Genomic DNA, 18,168 nt, shown 5'->3' with positions numbered 1-18,168 from the left:
TAAATCAGAAACCTCCACCTCCTGACTCTTCCACTCTTAGTTCTGCAGTCTGTGAGTAGTAGTAGCTGCCCCACTGAGGACACAGCTGGCCAGTTCCAGTTGGACAATGACTGCCTGCCTTCCCTTCCTTCCTTCCTTCCAATCATACCCTTACCTGTGGGTGCTCTGCTCAAAGGAGTATACATTTTGAACAATGAAACCTTGCAAGATATCTTGGGGTTTACAGGATACATTTCTTTTTTTTTTCTCCTCCCTACTTATTCATTCTATCATTTAAAAAAAAAAAACAACTGGGACAATTAACTCTTTTGCCCCATATAGTTTCACTTGGGGATTCAAATAGAGCTACTTGACCTTGCCTTAAACCCAAATCACTCTGGCTTTCACTATTTGACCAACAATATGTGCCAGCCCAAGTCTTACTTGTTTATTATTTAGGTTCTGATGGCTCAGAGAGAATGTCTTGTTTTGTTTTGTTTTTCCCTGGGGGGAGGAGGGGGGCAATGAGGGTTAAGTGACTTGCCCAGGGCCACACAGCCAGTAAGTTTCAAGTGTCTGAGGGCCCATTTGAATTCGGGTCACCCTGAATCCAGGGTTGGTGCTTTGCGCCACCTAGCTGCCCCCAGAGTGAATGTCAATAGCAGTTCTTTTTTCTGTTTTGCCAGAAACCCAGATTGATATTTTTTTTGACTAGGTAAAAGGGAATTTTTTTGGCTTTTCTTTTTCTTAACCTTTTTATTTTATTTATTATTATTAAGTAATAAACATCTTTATAGTTTTGGGTTCCAGTTTTTATCCCTCCTTCCCTCCCCTCCCCCCTCTCCCCTCCCTGAGGCAGTAAGCAATCAGATATGGGTTATACATGTATGATTGTGTAAAACAATACCATATTAGTCATTTTGTACAAGAAAACTTGAATAAAAGAAAAAAATGAAAGAAAGTGAAAAATAACATGCTTCAGTCTGCGTTCCATCAATATTAGTTCTTTCTTTGGAGTTTTTTGCTTCTTTTCTTACCTAGCCTTAATCACTGATTGGACTTTGCCTCAGACAAACTGAGATCTGGGAAAGATCTTTCTTTAAAAGGCTAAGGTCTCCCACTGCATCCCACTGCATCTTTGGTTGTCCTAATGTATATCTTGCCACTGGACGCAGATGGCTCTGGAGGAGAGAGTGAGGCTGGTAACTTTGCACAGCCCAGCCTCACTTCAGTCCAATTCACTTGCAAGTCAAGACATCACCTCCTGATGTCATTGGTCCTTTTCAAGAAAGAAGAACAAACAGCAACATTTATAGATCACAGGAAGGGGTGGTTCCTCTGATGAGAATTCATCTTCCTAACCCCCAGGCCCTTCTATGGCAGCCCTATTCACTGAAACCCAATTACTAAAGTGCCAGGACTTATACTTGTACTCCTTGGTAAGATGCCACTTAGATGCTATGCTGTGAGACAGTGGTTCCTAAGGAATCATCAGATTCATTGGAAATTAACTCATCACAATGAATAAGGGCTGCTGTAATCAATTCCTCCATACTCCTCCATGTCGTTAATGTTTTGTTTTGTTTTGTTTTTGTGGGGCAATGGGGGTTAAGTGACTTGCCCAGGGTCACACAGCTAGTAAGTACCAAGTGTCTGAGGCTGGATTTGAACTCAGGTCCTCCTGAATCCAGGGCCAGTGCTTTATCCACTGCACCACCTAGCTGCCCATGATTTTTTTTTTTATGATTCTTTTGCTGTGCAAGTAATCATGGGTAATATCTATGGTTTGCTTATGTCATATCTCACTTGAGGCATTATAGACAACTGCTTGTGATTACGCAAATCCCAGAGGTAGGAAGAGGGCCCATTTGTGCCTGGAGAAGCAAGAAGCAAGATTCTGTGTTTAAAAAAAAGAGAAAGTATAAACTGAGAAACCAGGCCAGATTATCTGGAGAGCACCAGGATCCAAAGGCTGAGGGAGGGGCAGCTAGGTGGCACAGTGGATAGAGCACTGGCCCTGGATTCATGAGGACGTGAGTTCAAATCTGGCCTCAGACACTTGACACTTACTAGCTGTGTGACCCTGGGCAAGTCACTTAACCCCCATTGCCCTGCAAAAAAAACAAAAACAAAAACAAACCAAAAAAAAGGCTGAGGGAGATGGGCACGTAGACTTGTTAGGGTAAAAATTCAGGCCTGTGAAATCAAAGTTAGGAAGTCAAGATGCCATGAGTACCAAAGGAACTGAGCCATTTTTATTTCATCCCTGCAAGATTCCTCAAAGTTCAGTATTGTTACTGTGCCTATTTACTTTCTCTGGCCCCTCATAGAACTGATGGGCTAGCATGGTCGGGAACCCTTTTCTAAGAATGAATGAATGTTAAAAAGGAGTTGGTTTCTAGTTTATTTACATCTTAGAATAACATTTATTATATTAAGCCCAGTTCAAATATAAATCTTTTCTCTTTTTTTCCCCCTTTAGTATCCTCTTATATATGGACTGGTTATTGCCATCTGCTGGTGTTCTCTGGTTTGCCTAAGTAGAATTTACTTGGGAATGCACTCCATTCTGGTAAGGAAAATGTTGCCCTTCATACCTCTTATGTCTTGTAAAGTTAAGAAGTAATTTTATCATGATGATAAGCTCATATGAAATCTAAATGGGAAAATAATTTGTAATTCTTTTAATTTTGTTTTCCAAAAATATCAATATAGAGAACAGCTTGCCAAGATTTATATACAGTAATTAAAATCTTCCCTTCACTAAATAGGCTTCTAAATCAGTGATGGAAATAAATTTTAAGTCAATCAGTAGTTATACTCTAACCTTGCCAAAGTTTTAAAGAAAATCTGACTTACATAATTTTAAAATAAATCTAATGGGAACATATCCATGGATATCCAAATTTTTTTGTAGGTTAAAGCAACCGAATGAAAATTTAAAGTGAAAAGAAAAAATAGGAACAGAAGAAAAAGCACTTTTTTGATACTTGTTTATCTGCCTTGTCTCATTTAGAATATAAACTTCTCAAAGGTAAAGACTTTAGCTTTTTATATGTTATGGATACTCAAGTATTTGTTAGTAACAATCAGCCAATATCAGTTGGGGCAGCATAATGCCTGTGAATGAGGAAGAGATTTTTCACATTCCCCTCCCCCTACAGAAATCCCCCATTTCTTCCAGATTTTAATTCTCTTCTTTATTCCAGCCTCACCCTGGTCCATTCACAAAGACTGACAATTGCAATATGAGGAAAGCCCTGAACTCAGTAACTAGCGGGAAAAGTGAGCCCAAAGTATCATGGTACTTTTAAAAAATCTCATTTCAGGTACTGCTGCAAATTGGCAGTAGCGCAGTACTTTCTCTAGTGGGTGAGAGCTTTTATGTGACTGCAACTGCATGCTATCTGTCAGTCAGACAGAGCATCAGGTGATTTAGTGAGCACGTGCTTTTCAGCTTGTGTAGCAGCAATCTTAGGAAGGGTTCAGGCTTTATGACTGTACTTAGAATCATAAAACAGGAGAAATGAAAGGGACTTTAGATTTAAGATTTAGTCCAGCTTCCTCATTTTGCAGATGAAGAGATTGTGTTCGTTGACATTTTTATTTGCCACAATCAATGTTTCTTTACTTTAACAATCTAATACTGTTCTTTAGTCTTTTTTCCCATAAAAATATCCCTTTCAATCACTAATTCTTACTCAGATTCCATACTCCCAGGTAGCATCTACTGTCACTTAGGGATCTCCAGAAGGTATCAAACCCTACTTTAATACCAATTTTGTTTGCTTTTAATTAAAGTTATTTATAAATCATTTAAATTGACATTTTATTTCAGATATACTTTTTTTCTTCCTAATCCTTCTCCCTGAAATTAAAAAAATTAAAAATCTGGATACTCTGTGTGCCTTCTTTTGTTTTTTCTCCGAAAATTAGCAAAGTTTGCATATAATGGATTTCTAGAAAATCAACTATAGGAAGTTAAAATTTTTTTTTCTTTAATAGAATAGGTAGCATTTTAGAAATTTTTTTGAGGCAGCAGAATGAAATAAATGACTGATAGGGCCCTTTTCTTTTTCACTTCATTATTAACAATTATTTTAGAACATGTTCATTAGATACAAAGTGATAAGAAATCTGGTTTTAAAACTTATATATTCTCAAGGATAACTACCACTTTTAAATATAGGTTCTCCCTCCTCCAATTCAACCTCCACATAACTGCCAAAGTGATTTTGCTAAAGCACAGGTCTGACCATGTCACTCCCCAGCTTGATAAACTCACTTGGTTCCCTGTTACTTCAAGCCATAAACAGAAACTCCTGTTTAGTTTTTAAAGCCTTTTACAACTTGTCTCAATTTACCTTTCAAGCCTTATAGCACATTACTTTCTTTCAGGTAAATACATCTTTCTGTGAGTTGGCACTATTTCCAATGCCTTAGTTCAAAGGCCACCTTCTACACGAAGCCTTTCCTAATTCCCCCCAGTTGCTAGTGTCTTCACTAGAAATTACCTTTTTTTTGTATAATAAATGTTTGTTGATTGAGTGGTTGTAGTATTTCTTTAAATATAACAGACATTTATTAAGTAACTATTAGATCTTATTCTGGATACTGGGAATATAAAAATTAAATGATCTCTGTCCTTAAGTAGTTTGTGTTCTTTAAATTTTGAATCGAAAGGTAATTATAATAACTAATTTTTATATAGCATATTGAGATGTATACTTTGAGATTTACAAAGGAATTTCCTCCCAATAGTGTGAAGTAGGTCATCTAAAACTCATCCCTAGTTTACAAATGGCAAAACTGACTCAGAAATGATCAACAACTAATAGAAAGGAAATATATATTGACATTGATATAGTTCACTAAGATTGTGCTTTGTGTATACATTGTCTAGTGAAGTAATGAGACTTTTGATCCTATGATGCAAGATCATTTTTTTCTATTTTTAAAATCTTCAACAAGTTGAAAAAGATGTATGACAGAAGCGGATGTATAATAGCATCATCCATGGTTCTGACCATCTGCCTCCTTTGACTGTTCAAGGTCAGTTCTGCAGAACAGCCTATCAGTTGGAACAGCTACTGTTTCTTTGGGTCTTTGTGTGTTATCACCAATGGAGCATGCCTTTTATTTTCTTGACTTTAAAAAGTTTAGATCAAGGACAAGTTGAAAGTGTTATCAATAATAGTTGTACACACACGACTATGCAAAGTCAGTAAGGTTCTGTATCTTACCACTTTTATAACTGGATATTTGAATTATTACTGATAAGCCCTTTTATTTACATTATGATACTTGATAGAACCACACATGATAACTTTTCCTAAATTGCTAATACTTTAAATTTTAACATCTTCCCTAATTCAAGCCAATTTCTCTGATATATTTTGTTATTCTCCTCAGTATTTACTCTAAAATTAGCTCATAAAAACAAGCAGGCATTTCTCTATAATTTATTAATGAATGGCTACATGACTTTTTTAGAGCAGTCTTCTGAGCTCAATAGTTAAGGAGCTATAACAATCTACTCTAAATTCCACAAAGGCAACTTTATTCCTCAGTTATTTTGTGGTCTATTTTTTATTAAAATATAATCGAGGGGGCAGCTAGATGGCGCAGTGGTTAAAAGCACCGGCCCTGGATTCAGGAGCACCTGAGTTCAAATCCGGCCTCCGACACTTGACACTTACTAGCTGTGTGACCCTGGGCAAGTCACTTAACCCCAATTGCCTCACTAAAAAAAAAAAAAATATATATATATAATCGAAAAGTATTTTCTGAAATCTTACTAAGTTGTACTGCTGGTCACTGGAAATACAAAGCCCCACCCCCCACACCCCCACACCCCCACAAAAAAAAAAAAAAGGAAAAGCCTTGTCCAGAAGGACATTTTATTGAGGGGAAACAACATATAATCATTAATTTTATTTCCTCAGTGTTGCCAATAGTTGTAACAGTTTCCATATTCTACAAGAAAGTAGTAGAAGAGCTGTAGTGTAATTTTTTTAAAGCAAGCTTTCAAATTTTAATTTCCTTTAAAAAATCAAAACTTATTTTAAAATTATTTGAATTGAGTCATCACCAAAGAATCATTTTGTACTTCTACATTTGTCACATTAACACTACATGTGTTAATTGCCACAATCATTGAGCCTACACAAGTACAGCATATTAAAAAATTTTCATATAGTTATGCAACAGAGAGCCATGCTTTAGGAAAATAGCTTACAGATATTGGAATTGTCAAGCTTTGGTAGTACCTCTATTTATAAAGGAGCTGTCTTCTAACAATATACTTTATTATCAGAAATTTTATTCCTAGAAACAGAAAAAGCAACGTATTAATCTTACTGGTCCTCAATTTCCTTATCTGTAAAATAAGATAATTTTTAGGTTCTTCCGTTCCCTGAATTTTCTGGGGATCTATATTATGACATTTTTGGGAAACAGTATTATACTGTAAGTTTTATAGTGATCAGTAGTGTTCTGAAGGTATTTGAACAGAGGCTAGATGAATAATTTGTCAGGCATGTCATAGAGAAAGTTCATGATTCGTGGTTTGGACAAAGGATTTCTAAAACCTTTCCAGCTTATTCATCCTCTGACTCCTACTGATCATTTTTAGAGCTTACAAGTTTTCCACAATACTTAACCTTAATTATATACGTTTCACTTTTTAAAAACTTTTAAAATCATAAATATAATTGTTGGGGTGTTTATTTGCAGAAATCTTATTAAATTTAACTAAAATAGTGAACTTTTTATACTTTCATGTCAATTTTGGTGTCAGATGGATTTTTTATTGGCTCACATATAGGCTACCTCATATTCATCATATGAACTTGATTGTTCCTTGGTTCTAGGCCAATTTTATCAAAGTTCACTTTGCTCTCACAGGCAAGGACACTGTCTTAAATGATTAAATAGTTTATTCAGTATAGCCACCAGATAATATTTTTAAGTAAAGTGCTTTTGCAGCATACTGAATATAACATTTCATTGTGAAAATTTCTCACAGAACCATTAAAAAATAAAGTAAGGGAAAGAAACAAGGGATTTTTTTGTCATATTGAAAAATACAGTTGTCAAAGTACAAATTGACTCAGCTGACTAGCTTTCAGTTTCAAAAGTTTCTAACAGTAAAGTTTGGTGGGTAAAAATTTTTTTTAAGATATTTCAGTGAGTCCATTAAAAAAAAATTAGTAAGGTAATGTGAAACAGACCTTTTAAAGGAAATACATACTACCTAAGAGGCATTTAGTTTTTAAAAATTCTTAATATAGATTAACTTTATTTGTATTAACCTTATAAAACAAATTTTGTAATATGTGTGGTTTCATACAAGTATAAATCCTTGTGATAGCTAATATGTGAAGAATGTGAACTAGTTGTTAGATACTTCCTATATGAAACTTAGGTAAAAAAAATACCCCATCTCAGTGCAGATGTGCAGCTGCTCTGTACCTTAGAGCCTGAAGAGAGGTGTTTAGAGCTCCCCATGTTGTGACTAAGCCAGGGTCATTAAGTGGAATGTATCAGTCAGGACACACTCCCAGGTTTTCCTGATTTTTAGACCACAATCACAGTGTCTCAGTATAAAAATTAGGTCACTAAATGTTTCAGCACAGTATATATTTTAAAAATCTAAAACATCATTATAGATGAAAAGAAAAAGTAATTAACAGCTTTCTGTTATTACCAGATATTCAGACACATTTGCCTATCTCTGTGGTTCTCGTTCTCTTTTTTTCATAGAAAAATCACATAGCGGGTAGTAGAGGACACAGTGGTAAACAAGGGCAGTCACACATGGGTTTGTAAAAGAGTAAACTTTGGGGTTTTTGTTTGTTTATGTGTTTGTTGTTAGTATCTGGAGTCTGAGGATTAAAAAATAGAACTAGAGCCCACGTTACCAGTAGTTCCTGCTCAGATCCCTATAGCAGTCAGGTAAAGTTGTGTTTGAAACAGAACGGGTGGATGGTAGGGCAGGGTGGAAGCCAGCCCGTTAAACTTAGTCATAAGGCCAGAAATTGCAGGTATGACCCGTCTTAGGATGGGTTACCTATATTTCTCTGAGCCTCAGTTTCCTCATTCATAATGTTGACCACTAGTCCTCTTACTACTTGCCCTACTTTCCTCACAGAGGTGTTATTAGGAACAAATGAGATTATGATTGTTTGCAGTTATTATAATGGTAGAATCTTTAACTCTGGAATTTAATCATATAAAACTCTTAAGCAATTTAAGGATTTGAGCATCTGTGAATTTTTCATTCCTTAAAAGTATTTTTAAGGGGCAGCTAGGTGGCGCAGTGGATAGAGTACCTGCCCTGGAGTCAAGAGTACCTGAGTTCAAATCTGGCCTCAGACACTTAACACTTACTAGCTGTGTGACCCTGGGCAAGTCACTTAACCCCAATTGCCTCACTAAAAAAAATAAAAAAAACAAAAAAGTTTTTAAAGAACCGGCCTTTTAAAAACTGGTTGATAATTTGCTCTTTTCATTCCTCTCTACTATTCCATTTCTTGATGTTAACCATGGAAATTACTTTAATCAGTGATCAAAAATTTTAGTGCCCATTATATGTCAAGATACTTTCATAGACACTGAAGGTGTCTTTAGTTCATTTTGTTCTTTATGATTTCTGAATATTGATCTTCGATTGTTTTGTGGTTGTTCTTTCCATTTCCATTGTCAATATTGTAAAGGTTGTTTTGTTTCTGTTTACATATTTCTCTGTATTCATAATATTTGTTGCTTCTTAAACACTGTTATTGTTCAGTCCTGTCCAACTCTTTGTGACCCTGTGGACCCTAGCATGCTAGTGCTGGCCATATATTGGGGTATACAGTAGTCCTCATAGTGGTATTGCTAGGACAAGGGATATGGATGTTTAATAGGCTTTCCAAGATGGTCAGACAAGTTCATAGCTCCACCAGCTGTAAAGTGTTACATTTATTCTCCCACAGGCCCCCCCACCCCAGCATTTGTTATTTTTATTTTGGGGGAGGGTTACCTTTGCCAATCTGATAGTAAGTTACTTGAGAGCAGGAACTGTCTTTTGCCCTTTTTTGTATCCTTAGCTCTCATCACAATGCCTGGCACATAGTAGGCATTTAATAAATGTTCACTGAATGAATGAAAGGTATAAAGTAGAATTTCAGAATTGTTTTAATTCTCATTTCTCTAATCGTTATTTGAAACATTTTTTTCTTATGGCTGTTGATAGCTTGGATTTCTTCCTCTGAAAACTGTAGTTCATATTCCTTAACCATTTATCATTTGAGAATGATAAGCCATATGTTTGACTTGTTTATTCACCTATGTGAGGGGGAGTTCTTAGGTGGGGCAGAAGAGGATCACTGGGAGTTGAGTAGTTTTAAAAAAGGAAATTGATATATTTTTTAAGAAAAAAGTTTTGGCAGAAATCACTATGCTAATACAAGATGATTAATAACTATGGTAATTATTCCCTTTTCCTTTTCCCTCCAGTTCTAACACTTTTTAGTGAGGTTAAGGCTGTGTATAGTCACAACTGGCCTGAACCTCAGACCAGGTCTGCCAAAAAGAAGGAGCCAGATCCCTTTGAGCCATAGCTCAAAGATTCAGTGCCTCATTTGTTACTGCATTATCCAGAGTAACATTTGTTGGAAGTTTAATGGGGATGTGTGCTAGGTAAACGTCACCTCCGACCCACCCCAGCGGCCCGGGGGCCGGCCCCCCCCCCCCCCGGGCAGAAAAACTATTTGCTTATTTGATTTTACTATGCTCATAATTTTAAATTTGAAACATGAAAATGAAATTTTCTTTGAAATGCTTTAACAGTTCATATTTCTGACTTTTATTATGACAACTTATACCTTAAATTTTGGACATAATTTCATTTATTTGAAAAAAATCTGTTAAGTTTTATAATTGGTTAATTATAAAAACAGGAGAATTCTTTTATCTTCTACTTATTCTTATTTACATCCATTGTGTAGATTTTGTTTTGTTCATGTTATTGTTTTCTTAAAGTTATTAGTCCTTCAGTTTTCTGAATTTTAAAAAAGTCTTAACTTTAAAAGAGCAAAAATACACTTGACTAAAACTATTTTTCTTTCTATCTTCAGGACATTATTGCTGGATTCCTGTATGCTATTTTTATCTTAGCTGTCTTCTATCCATATGTGGAGCTGATTGATAACTTCAACCAAACTTATAAATATTCTCCACTAATTATCATCAGTTTGCATTTAGCCCTGGGGATCTTTTCTTTTACCCTTGATACTTGGAGTACATCACGAGGAGATACAGCTCAGATCCTGGGCAGTGGTGCAGGAATTGCATGTGGAGCTCATACTGCTTACCGCATTGGTCTAATGTCAGATCTTCCTCTCGATACATTACCTTTAGCTGTTCCCTCCATCACTGTGACTCGTTTTGGAAAAGTCATATTACGAGTTCTAATAGGAATGGTATTTTTGCTACTTATGAGAATTGTAATGAAAAAGATCACCATCCCATTGGCCTGTAAAATGTTTGGTATAAAAAGTGATGATATTAGAAAAGCAAGACAGTGCATGGAAATTGAACTTACTTATCGTTATTTAACCTATGGAATGGTTGGCTTCTCTATCACATTTCTGGTTCCTTGCTTATTTTTCCTTATTGGCCTTTCTTGATGGCCTATCATTTATAAAAAAAGATGGTAGTATGTGAGAATAATTCTGAGGCAAAAGTCAGATCAATGCTTTTGCAGGAATTTTACTTAAATAAATATTTAAGTGAACGTAAAGCAGACAGTGCTTTTTACCACCGCATCTGGATATTGTTTTGGAGAATGCTGAGCAATTTCAACATAGAGAAAGTCATGGATATCCCTTAAGTATGATGTTGTGGGGTGTTTTATTGCTATTGTATAATTTGGGTTATAGATCTACATATAATATATATTTATGTACCTAATATATACTATATGTGAATCTTAATAAACGATGGGGCTGTATAAATAAACAAATAATATGCATACAGTTATGCCTTTGTATTTGGATTTAATAACCCAGGTATGTTGTGATAGCCTGACAAAAAAATTTCCTTTATCTAGAATGTGAGCCATTTATTAATTTAATTACATAGTTAATGAAAACAAAATTAGTATGCAAACCACTTATTTGTTTATTGCCTCCCACTACCACCTTTCATGCTATACTTGTTGATCTACACAGGAGGCATTTAATGGACCAAATTTTAAGTAAAATTAACTTTTGCATTCAAAACTTTTTGGTTTCTTATTCTTTTAGTTCTGTGTACAGTGTAAAATACTTTGGTTTGTATTCATTCTTGTTATTTCTGACAATTCAGGTACTGTATTTTACTGCTAATTAATTGTGCCTTTCTGTTGCTGAATTAAGAAATGCCATGTATACTGTGATGTAAAGATGGGACTGATAACTTTATCTTCAATGACATATAATTAGGGAAATATTTTTTTAAACTTATGCTGAGAAAATTCTGAAGCGTTTAGAAGTAAACCATACTTCACACAGTCACTTGTATGTTAATAAATAGAATGAACTAAACTTTCTCAGTGACTTAACAGCTAATGGATTATGTAGTCTGTAGGGTTTTTTGGTTGTTAGTGCATTATAAGTTATAGGAAGAAGTTTATTTTTCTTCACTTTGTCTTGACTGTATTGCAGGTTGATATTTCTAGCAGATGGAAATGTAATTGAAATCTAGACTAGGGCAGTTGAACATTAACTCAGCTTCATTTATAACATTCTTCTTAAAACTATTTCCAAAGGCCTATAGTTGACAGTATTGATCTTTTTTGGTTTAACCCATTTACTAGTGACTTAAGACAGAATAAATAAGTTAAAAGAAAGTAGTTAATAACTATCTCCAGATCCTATAATTTTTCAGTTTTTTTTTCTCTTTATAAAATTTGGATGCAGTATTAGGCTGTCATTTATTCTGTTTACTTTTTATAGTTTGAGGTTTAATTTCCTTTGAAATTAGGTTAACACTATTTCCTAGGATTAAGTATGAGGAAATTACTACATAAACATCAAGATAATATATTGGTGATTTTAATGCACTATCTGTACTTTTGACCCAGGAATAGCTTTAACAATCTTTTTGTTTTGATAAATAATAGCTATTGCAGCTTACTGTTATAGTCTTCTAATTGAGAACTTGGGTTTATGGCAACTGGCCTAAATTCAATCTGTTAACTACAATTTAGGCATTAAAATTTACAGGCACTGATTGATAGCTATTCTTTTTTTTTTTTTTTAAAGTGAGGCGATTGGGGTTGAGTGACTTGCCCAGGGTCACACAGCTAGTGTTAAGTGTCTGAGGCCAGATTTGAACTCAGGTACTCCTGACTCCAGGGCCAGTGCTCTATCCACTTCGCCACCTAGCTGCCCCAGATAGCTATTCTTTTAAAGATGAGAAAGTAACTTTTCCAAATTGTTGGTCAGAAGAATGAGTTTAGGGGAATGTTTTCTATAGGTCTGTTCTGTACTATACTATGCATTTTTATCAAGTTTAAAACAATATTAGCTTGAATATATTCATTGGTTTTTTCCTATCCTATGCTAAATTTATCTAAAAATAAAAGCCAAATTTAAGATTTTCTTCCTTCTACAGATTTGTTTCTGCACTATTTGACAAACATTTTGAACAGATGATTCGAATTTTCATTCAAAAAGGCTTTTCCCCTAAACAGTCTATATGTAGCTCATTCAAGATTAAACCATTAGTTTTTGTCATTGTGAAATCTTAGTTCTAGACTTAGAAGAGACATCTGGTGATCTAGTCCAACTCCTCTTAGAAATTAGGAAACTAAGTTAGTCAAGAGTTAATTAGCATTTATATGGCACCTGCTGTGGGACAAGCAATGTGCTAAAGGTTGGAGGGCCCGACTGGGGCAGCCTGTAAGGGTAAACGAACTTGTCACAGAGGTAGTAACCATCTTTTTGGTGGGAAGTCAAGCACTTCCTTAACAATCTAATGGGTCTTCCTTTTATTCTTTTATAATAGCCTTGCATTGTAGTGAAATGTATTGTTTCAAAGGCACCCTTAAAACGTTTTCTTAGATTTATGAATAACAGTTCCTGGAATAAATGTAGATTTCTTCCCAAAATTATGATTTTGGTATTTGCAATTGATATGAATGCCAAAATTAATCAAAATGCTGAGAAAAGGTAACTTTTCAATAGAATGAAACTATACTGAGATGCATTTTTGGAAGAGTTAGAAACTAGTTCATTTAGTATCATTGAAAAATGATAACTCAATGCAAAGTAGTCCTTTAAGCACTTTCCTCACAATAACCCTATGAAAGTAGATAGTATGTATAAACTGTATTATCCCCATTTACTAATAGAAAGATAAGCTCACAAAGACTGATTCATCCAAGTGTAGTAAGCAAGTGGCAAAGCTGAGATTCAAACTCATATCTTATGACTTTAGAACCTGTGCTTTTTGAAGAAATGCAGAAAACTCAAGATCTTATGAAAATTATTAATTTTGTCTATTTCTTCATAATGAGAAAAAATATAAGATCTTTTTAATTACAAAAAATAACACTTATCTTTTAAGGGCAATATAACAATGTATATCCAGTAAAAAATGAAAATCTTCAGCAAAATATTTGACAAATGGTGAGCCTAATTCAAACGCAACCAACTATCATAAATTACTTCATACATACTGTATATAATTAATGCTTATCATTAGAAATACTTTGAGCTCTTGTTTTATTACTCAAAGTCCTTTTATTCCTGTTAGTGAACATACATAAAAATCTTTTGGTCAGCTTATACCAAAAATATTTTCAATATAGCTTTAAAGGTGAAGTAGTACTTTAGGCTTTCTTGCTGATGAAGATTTTTTTAAAACCTGATTAAAGGACATTTTAAGAAAAAGTGAAGAAACTTTTGAGGCAATCTGAAAGATTTCCAGGTTGCTAAGCTGATTAGTTTGTCAAGTTTTTAAAACTATTACAACTCCATTCAGAGTAAAATAGGTTACTTTTAGTTTTTTAAATTGAAACGAGTTTTTGTACCCAATTTTGAGTGACTACGTAAGATGTAAATAATTTAGCACAACAAAAAGAAATGGCACTAACATGACATTTTAAGGAGCACTTTTGGAAAGAACTATAGAACCCTGTATAGAAAACCCTTTAGGGTTTCAAATAATCTCTGCATGTTGTATTCTTTTTTCATTCAGTATAATTAGATTAAAAAAAATATCTTTGGAGACTTTTACATTCAGTAGACTCTAATGTACATTGCATTGTACATTACTTTTTATAACATACTAAAAATGTGATTGTTTTTGTATCATGGAACTACAGACTAGAATGCTTGGCAGCTCTCTCCTTCAAAGCTGCCTTTGCACAGAGCTTCTTCATATTAAAAAGTACCTACCTAGGGGCAGCTAGGTGGCACAGTGGATAGAGCACCGGCCCTGGAGTCAGGAGTACCTGAGTTCAAATCCGGCCTCAGACACCTAACACTTACTAGCTGTGTGACCCTGGGCAAGTCACTTAACCCCAATTGCCTCACTTAAAAACAAAAAAAGTACCTACCTAAAATGTCTTCTGTCTACTTGAGACATGTCTGCTAATAGAGAGATGTGACCTGTTACTTTTGTCTCCTAATAAGCCCTAGGATCAGCTTCCTCATGACTTGTACCTATAATTTTCTTCCATAGGGACCAAAAAACTTGTAGCTAAAAGGTACACACAGGCAGATGCTTAATTTTGCTATTATGACAACTATGATTTTATTTCTTTGATTCATTTTTGAATCTCCTTGCTGGAAAGATATTTTTGCTTAAAGTTTCTTATTAAGTAGACTAAAAGCTTTCTGCTTTTCCTAAAGTTACTTAAGGGGCTTTAGCTGTTTTCTCCTTGCAGAATTCTATTTAGCACTATATTCTCAGGAATCTCTAGAACATATCCTCTGGGAATGGCAAGGGAATTCCATAATTGTTTTTTCCATCCACTTTCCTCATGGGAAGAATATTTTTAAAAAAAATACATTCTGATAACCAGTTTCATATTGTCTATAATCTCATTATAATTCTTTCAAAATTGTACAAATGCAGCCTAAACTTTTAAGAAATTTCTGTAATATGTGTATAGTAATTCATTGTTTACTCTTTATTAACAAATTAAGAAAGAAATTCAAGGTAATTAGCCAACCAAAATGTTTTGGTTTTTCTCAAGTTTATTATACTCTGATATTTTTCTGTTGAGGATCTGTGTGGATTTGTTATACTAGGGAGGTTTTAAAAAACCTAACCACAGCAGTATTTATTTTCAGATTTGAGTTTTCTTTATTCATTAGTCTAAATAGTTGACTTTTTCTGATTTTCAGTTTGTAAACAAATACTTCAAATTATGTATCCATCAGATTTTTGTCACTTTGGGTATATAAATATTTAAGGGCTGACAGTGATTCAGGTACTTAAAAATAAACTGCATGTAGTAAGTACAATGCATCTACTGTACAAAATGTGGCTTGTAGCCAAATCAGTTTTAAGCTATTGCTTGTTTCCTTCAATATTTAAATCAGATCTACAAAAGAAAAATACATTCAATTCATATGGGAATATAGCGGTACAACTTCCACTAACCATAACATAAGTCTTTAAATCCCTTTGTTGAATTGAATTGAAAATAAAATCTTGTGGGGTTGACCAATATGCAATAAACTAGTTACTTAATATAAATTAAAATTTTGGCTAGCGTGTCATTTTAAAACTAATTATGTGAGTCCTATACAATACAGACTTAGATTTTTAGTGAAGACCAAAACTGTACATAAATACACAGGATTGGCAATAATTTGAGACTATGATGCCAGGTTGGGCTTTTTTTTCTTCTTCTTCTTTTGGTCCCATGGAAAGTCAAAAGCTTCTAGGGCCCCAAAGCTAAAAATTAGCCCTATCTTCTGAAGATACTTTTGGAACTTGGTTTGGCTTTTAGTTTGAATGGTAATAGAGTAGGATCCATAGGCGGGACTTATCTTTAGTAGGCCACAGTTTCCCCTAATACTATAAAGACTGGCAACTTCCTTAATGTCATAAGGAAGCTAATAGAAAGGATACCTAAGATGATTTGCAGAGGAAAAATGACTCAAAGGGTCATTAGAACTCTAGAGCTTATCTAGTTCAATTCTCCTCATGTTATACATGAAAGTGCCTTGAAAAGGTAAGTGACTTTCCCAAGATCTCATTATGACCTGTTGATAGAGCTAGTAATAGAACCCAGGTCTCCTGACCTAATCCAGTGTTCTTTCTCCTACACTTTATGTCTGTACTTAAGTAAATGGAGACAAAATGAGTGCTAAATCCCTAAGAGCTTCAAATTTTATCTTCATTGGGGCAGCTAGGTGGTGCAGTGGATAAAGCACTAGCTCTGGATTCAGGAGGACCTGAGTTCAAAGCCAGCCTCAGACACTTGACACTTACTAGCTGTGTGACCCTGGGCAAGTCACTTAACCCTCATTGCCCCCCAAAAAACAAACAAAAAAAATCTTCATTGTAAATATCAATTGTTGAGAGATTTCTTTATTTCAAAAAGGACATCTTATGTTCCCAGAAAATAATGTAATCAAGCAAATATTCCATGAAAATCAAGCTTATTTAGTATTCTGATTTTTAATAGAAAATGTGGTAAAGCTAAATAATAGATATGAAGAAACTGCACTTCTAATCCCTCACTATTTTCTACATTTTTTGTAACTTAAAGAAATACACATTTCCAAAGACTGATCTTTCTGGCAATGTAGAAAATACATTTATTTCAAATCTGCAGGAATAACTATAGTGTCCAATTTTTTTTTTCAGGGCAATGAGAGTTAAGTGACTGCTGGGGAAAACATTGGTAAGGTAGTTAGAGAATAGAAGAATGTCAGAGTAAGAAAGATAATTAAAGGGCTACTGTATACTTAGAATTAAAAAAAATAATAAAATTCGAGGCTCTTGAAAAAGAAGGAGCTAGATGCTCTAAGGAAGAGTCAGAGTAGAGCCACAGAGCTTCGTTCAGTAAGGATCAGAGAGGGGGCAGCTAGATGGCGCAGTGGATAGAGCACCGGCCCTGGAGTCAGGAGTACCTGAGTTCAAATCCGGCCTCAGACACTTAACACTTACTAGCTGTGTGACCTTGGGCAAGTCACTTAACCCCAATTGCCTCACCAAAAAAAAAAAAAAATTAAAAAAAAATGTACAAGTAAGGATCAGAGAAAGAAGAGAGGAGTAGGTGCTTGTTGGGAGACTCTCTACTCTGAGGTATGGAGGCGAATACTTGTCAACCTGATAATAACAGGGCTTGTATCAAAGACATAGAGAAGCTTCTAAAACTTTTAAAAAGAGATAACTACTACCAACTTCCAGTGATTCACATGGGCACAAATTATACTGTTCAAAGACAATTTTTTAAATCACCAAAGATTGGGAAGTTGGGAGCAATAAACTGATAGGCGCCCAAGATTTGTTTCCCTCACTGATTCTCACCTGATGGTGAGAGATGGAGAAGATAAACTGATGTGGGAGGGGAACACCTGATTGAGAAAGTATTTGAGAAAGGCATTTGGTAAAATAGATAAACTGTTGTTTGATTTGATTTTTAAAAAGAAAACAATTACCAGTATCAGAAATGAAAAGGGTGAATTTGCCACCAATGAAGATGAAATAAAGCAATTATTAGGAACTAGTACAAGTGAAATGGATGAATATTTACAAAAATATAAATTGCGTGGATTAAAAGAAGAGGAAATAGAATACTTAAATTAACTCTTAGAAAAATAAATAGAAAAGGCCATCAATGAGGTCCCTTAAAAATCCCCAGGACCAGATGGAACAAATGAAATCACCAGGACTAAGTGAATTCTACCAAACTTTTTTTGGGGGGTGAGGTAATTGGGGTTAAGTGACTTGCCTAGGGTCACACAGCTAGTAAGTGTTAAGTGTCTGAGCTGGATTTGAACTCAAGTCCTACCGAATCTAGGACCAGTGCTCTAGTCACTGCACCACCTAGCTGCCCCCTACCAAACACTTAAATTAACAATTCATTACAATATTAAACTATTTGGAAAAATAGGCAAAGAAGCAGTCCTTCCATATTCCTTTTCACAACACAAACAGGGTGCTGATAGCTAAACCAGGAAGAGCAAAAACAGA

The 18,168-nt window shown here is 34.7% G+C and overlaps 1 protein-coding gene across 1 annotated transcript in view; it reads left to right on the top strand.

Annotated features, from left to right (window-relative positions):
* SGPP1 (sphingosine-1-phosphate phosphatase 1) overlaps nucleotides 1–17,720 on the top strand; it is a 58,200-nt gene extending 40,480 nt beyond the window's left edge. Inside the window, exons 2-3 of the mRNA XM_043983906.1 lie at nucleotides 2,462–2,551; nucleotides 10,101–17,720. Of these exons, the coding sequence (XP_043839841.1) occupies nucleotides 2,462–2,551; nucleotides 10,101–10,652 (642 nt within the window). The 3' untranslated portion in view covers nucleotides 10,653–17,720. The remainder of the gene's footprint in view (nucleotides 1–2,461; nucleotides 2,552–10,100) is intronic.
* The last annotated feature ends 448 nt before the right edge of the window (nucleotides 17,721–18,168 follow it).

Source organism: Dromiciops gliroides, chromosome 2 (assembly GCF_019393635.1).
Source record: "Dromiciops gliroides isolate mDroGli1 chromosome 2, mDroGli1.pri, whole genome shotgun sequence".
NCBI lineage: Eukaryota > Metazoa > Chordata > Mammalia > Microbiotheria > Microbiotheriidae > Dromiciops > Dromiciops gliroides.
The sequence above is the reverse complement of the archived record's forward strand: the minus strand, read 5'-3'. Positions and strand labels throughout refer to the sequence as shown.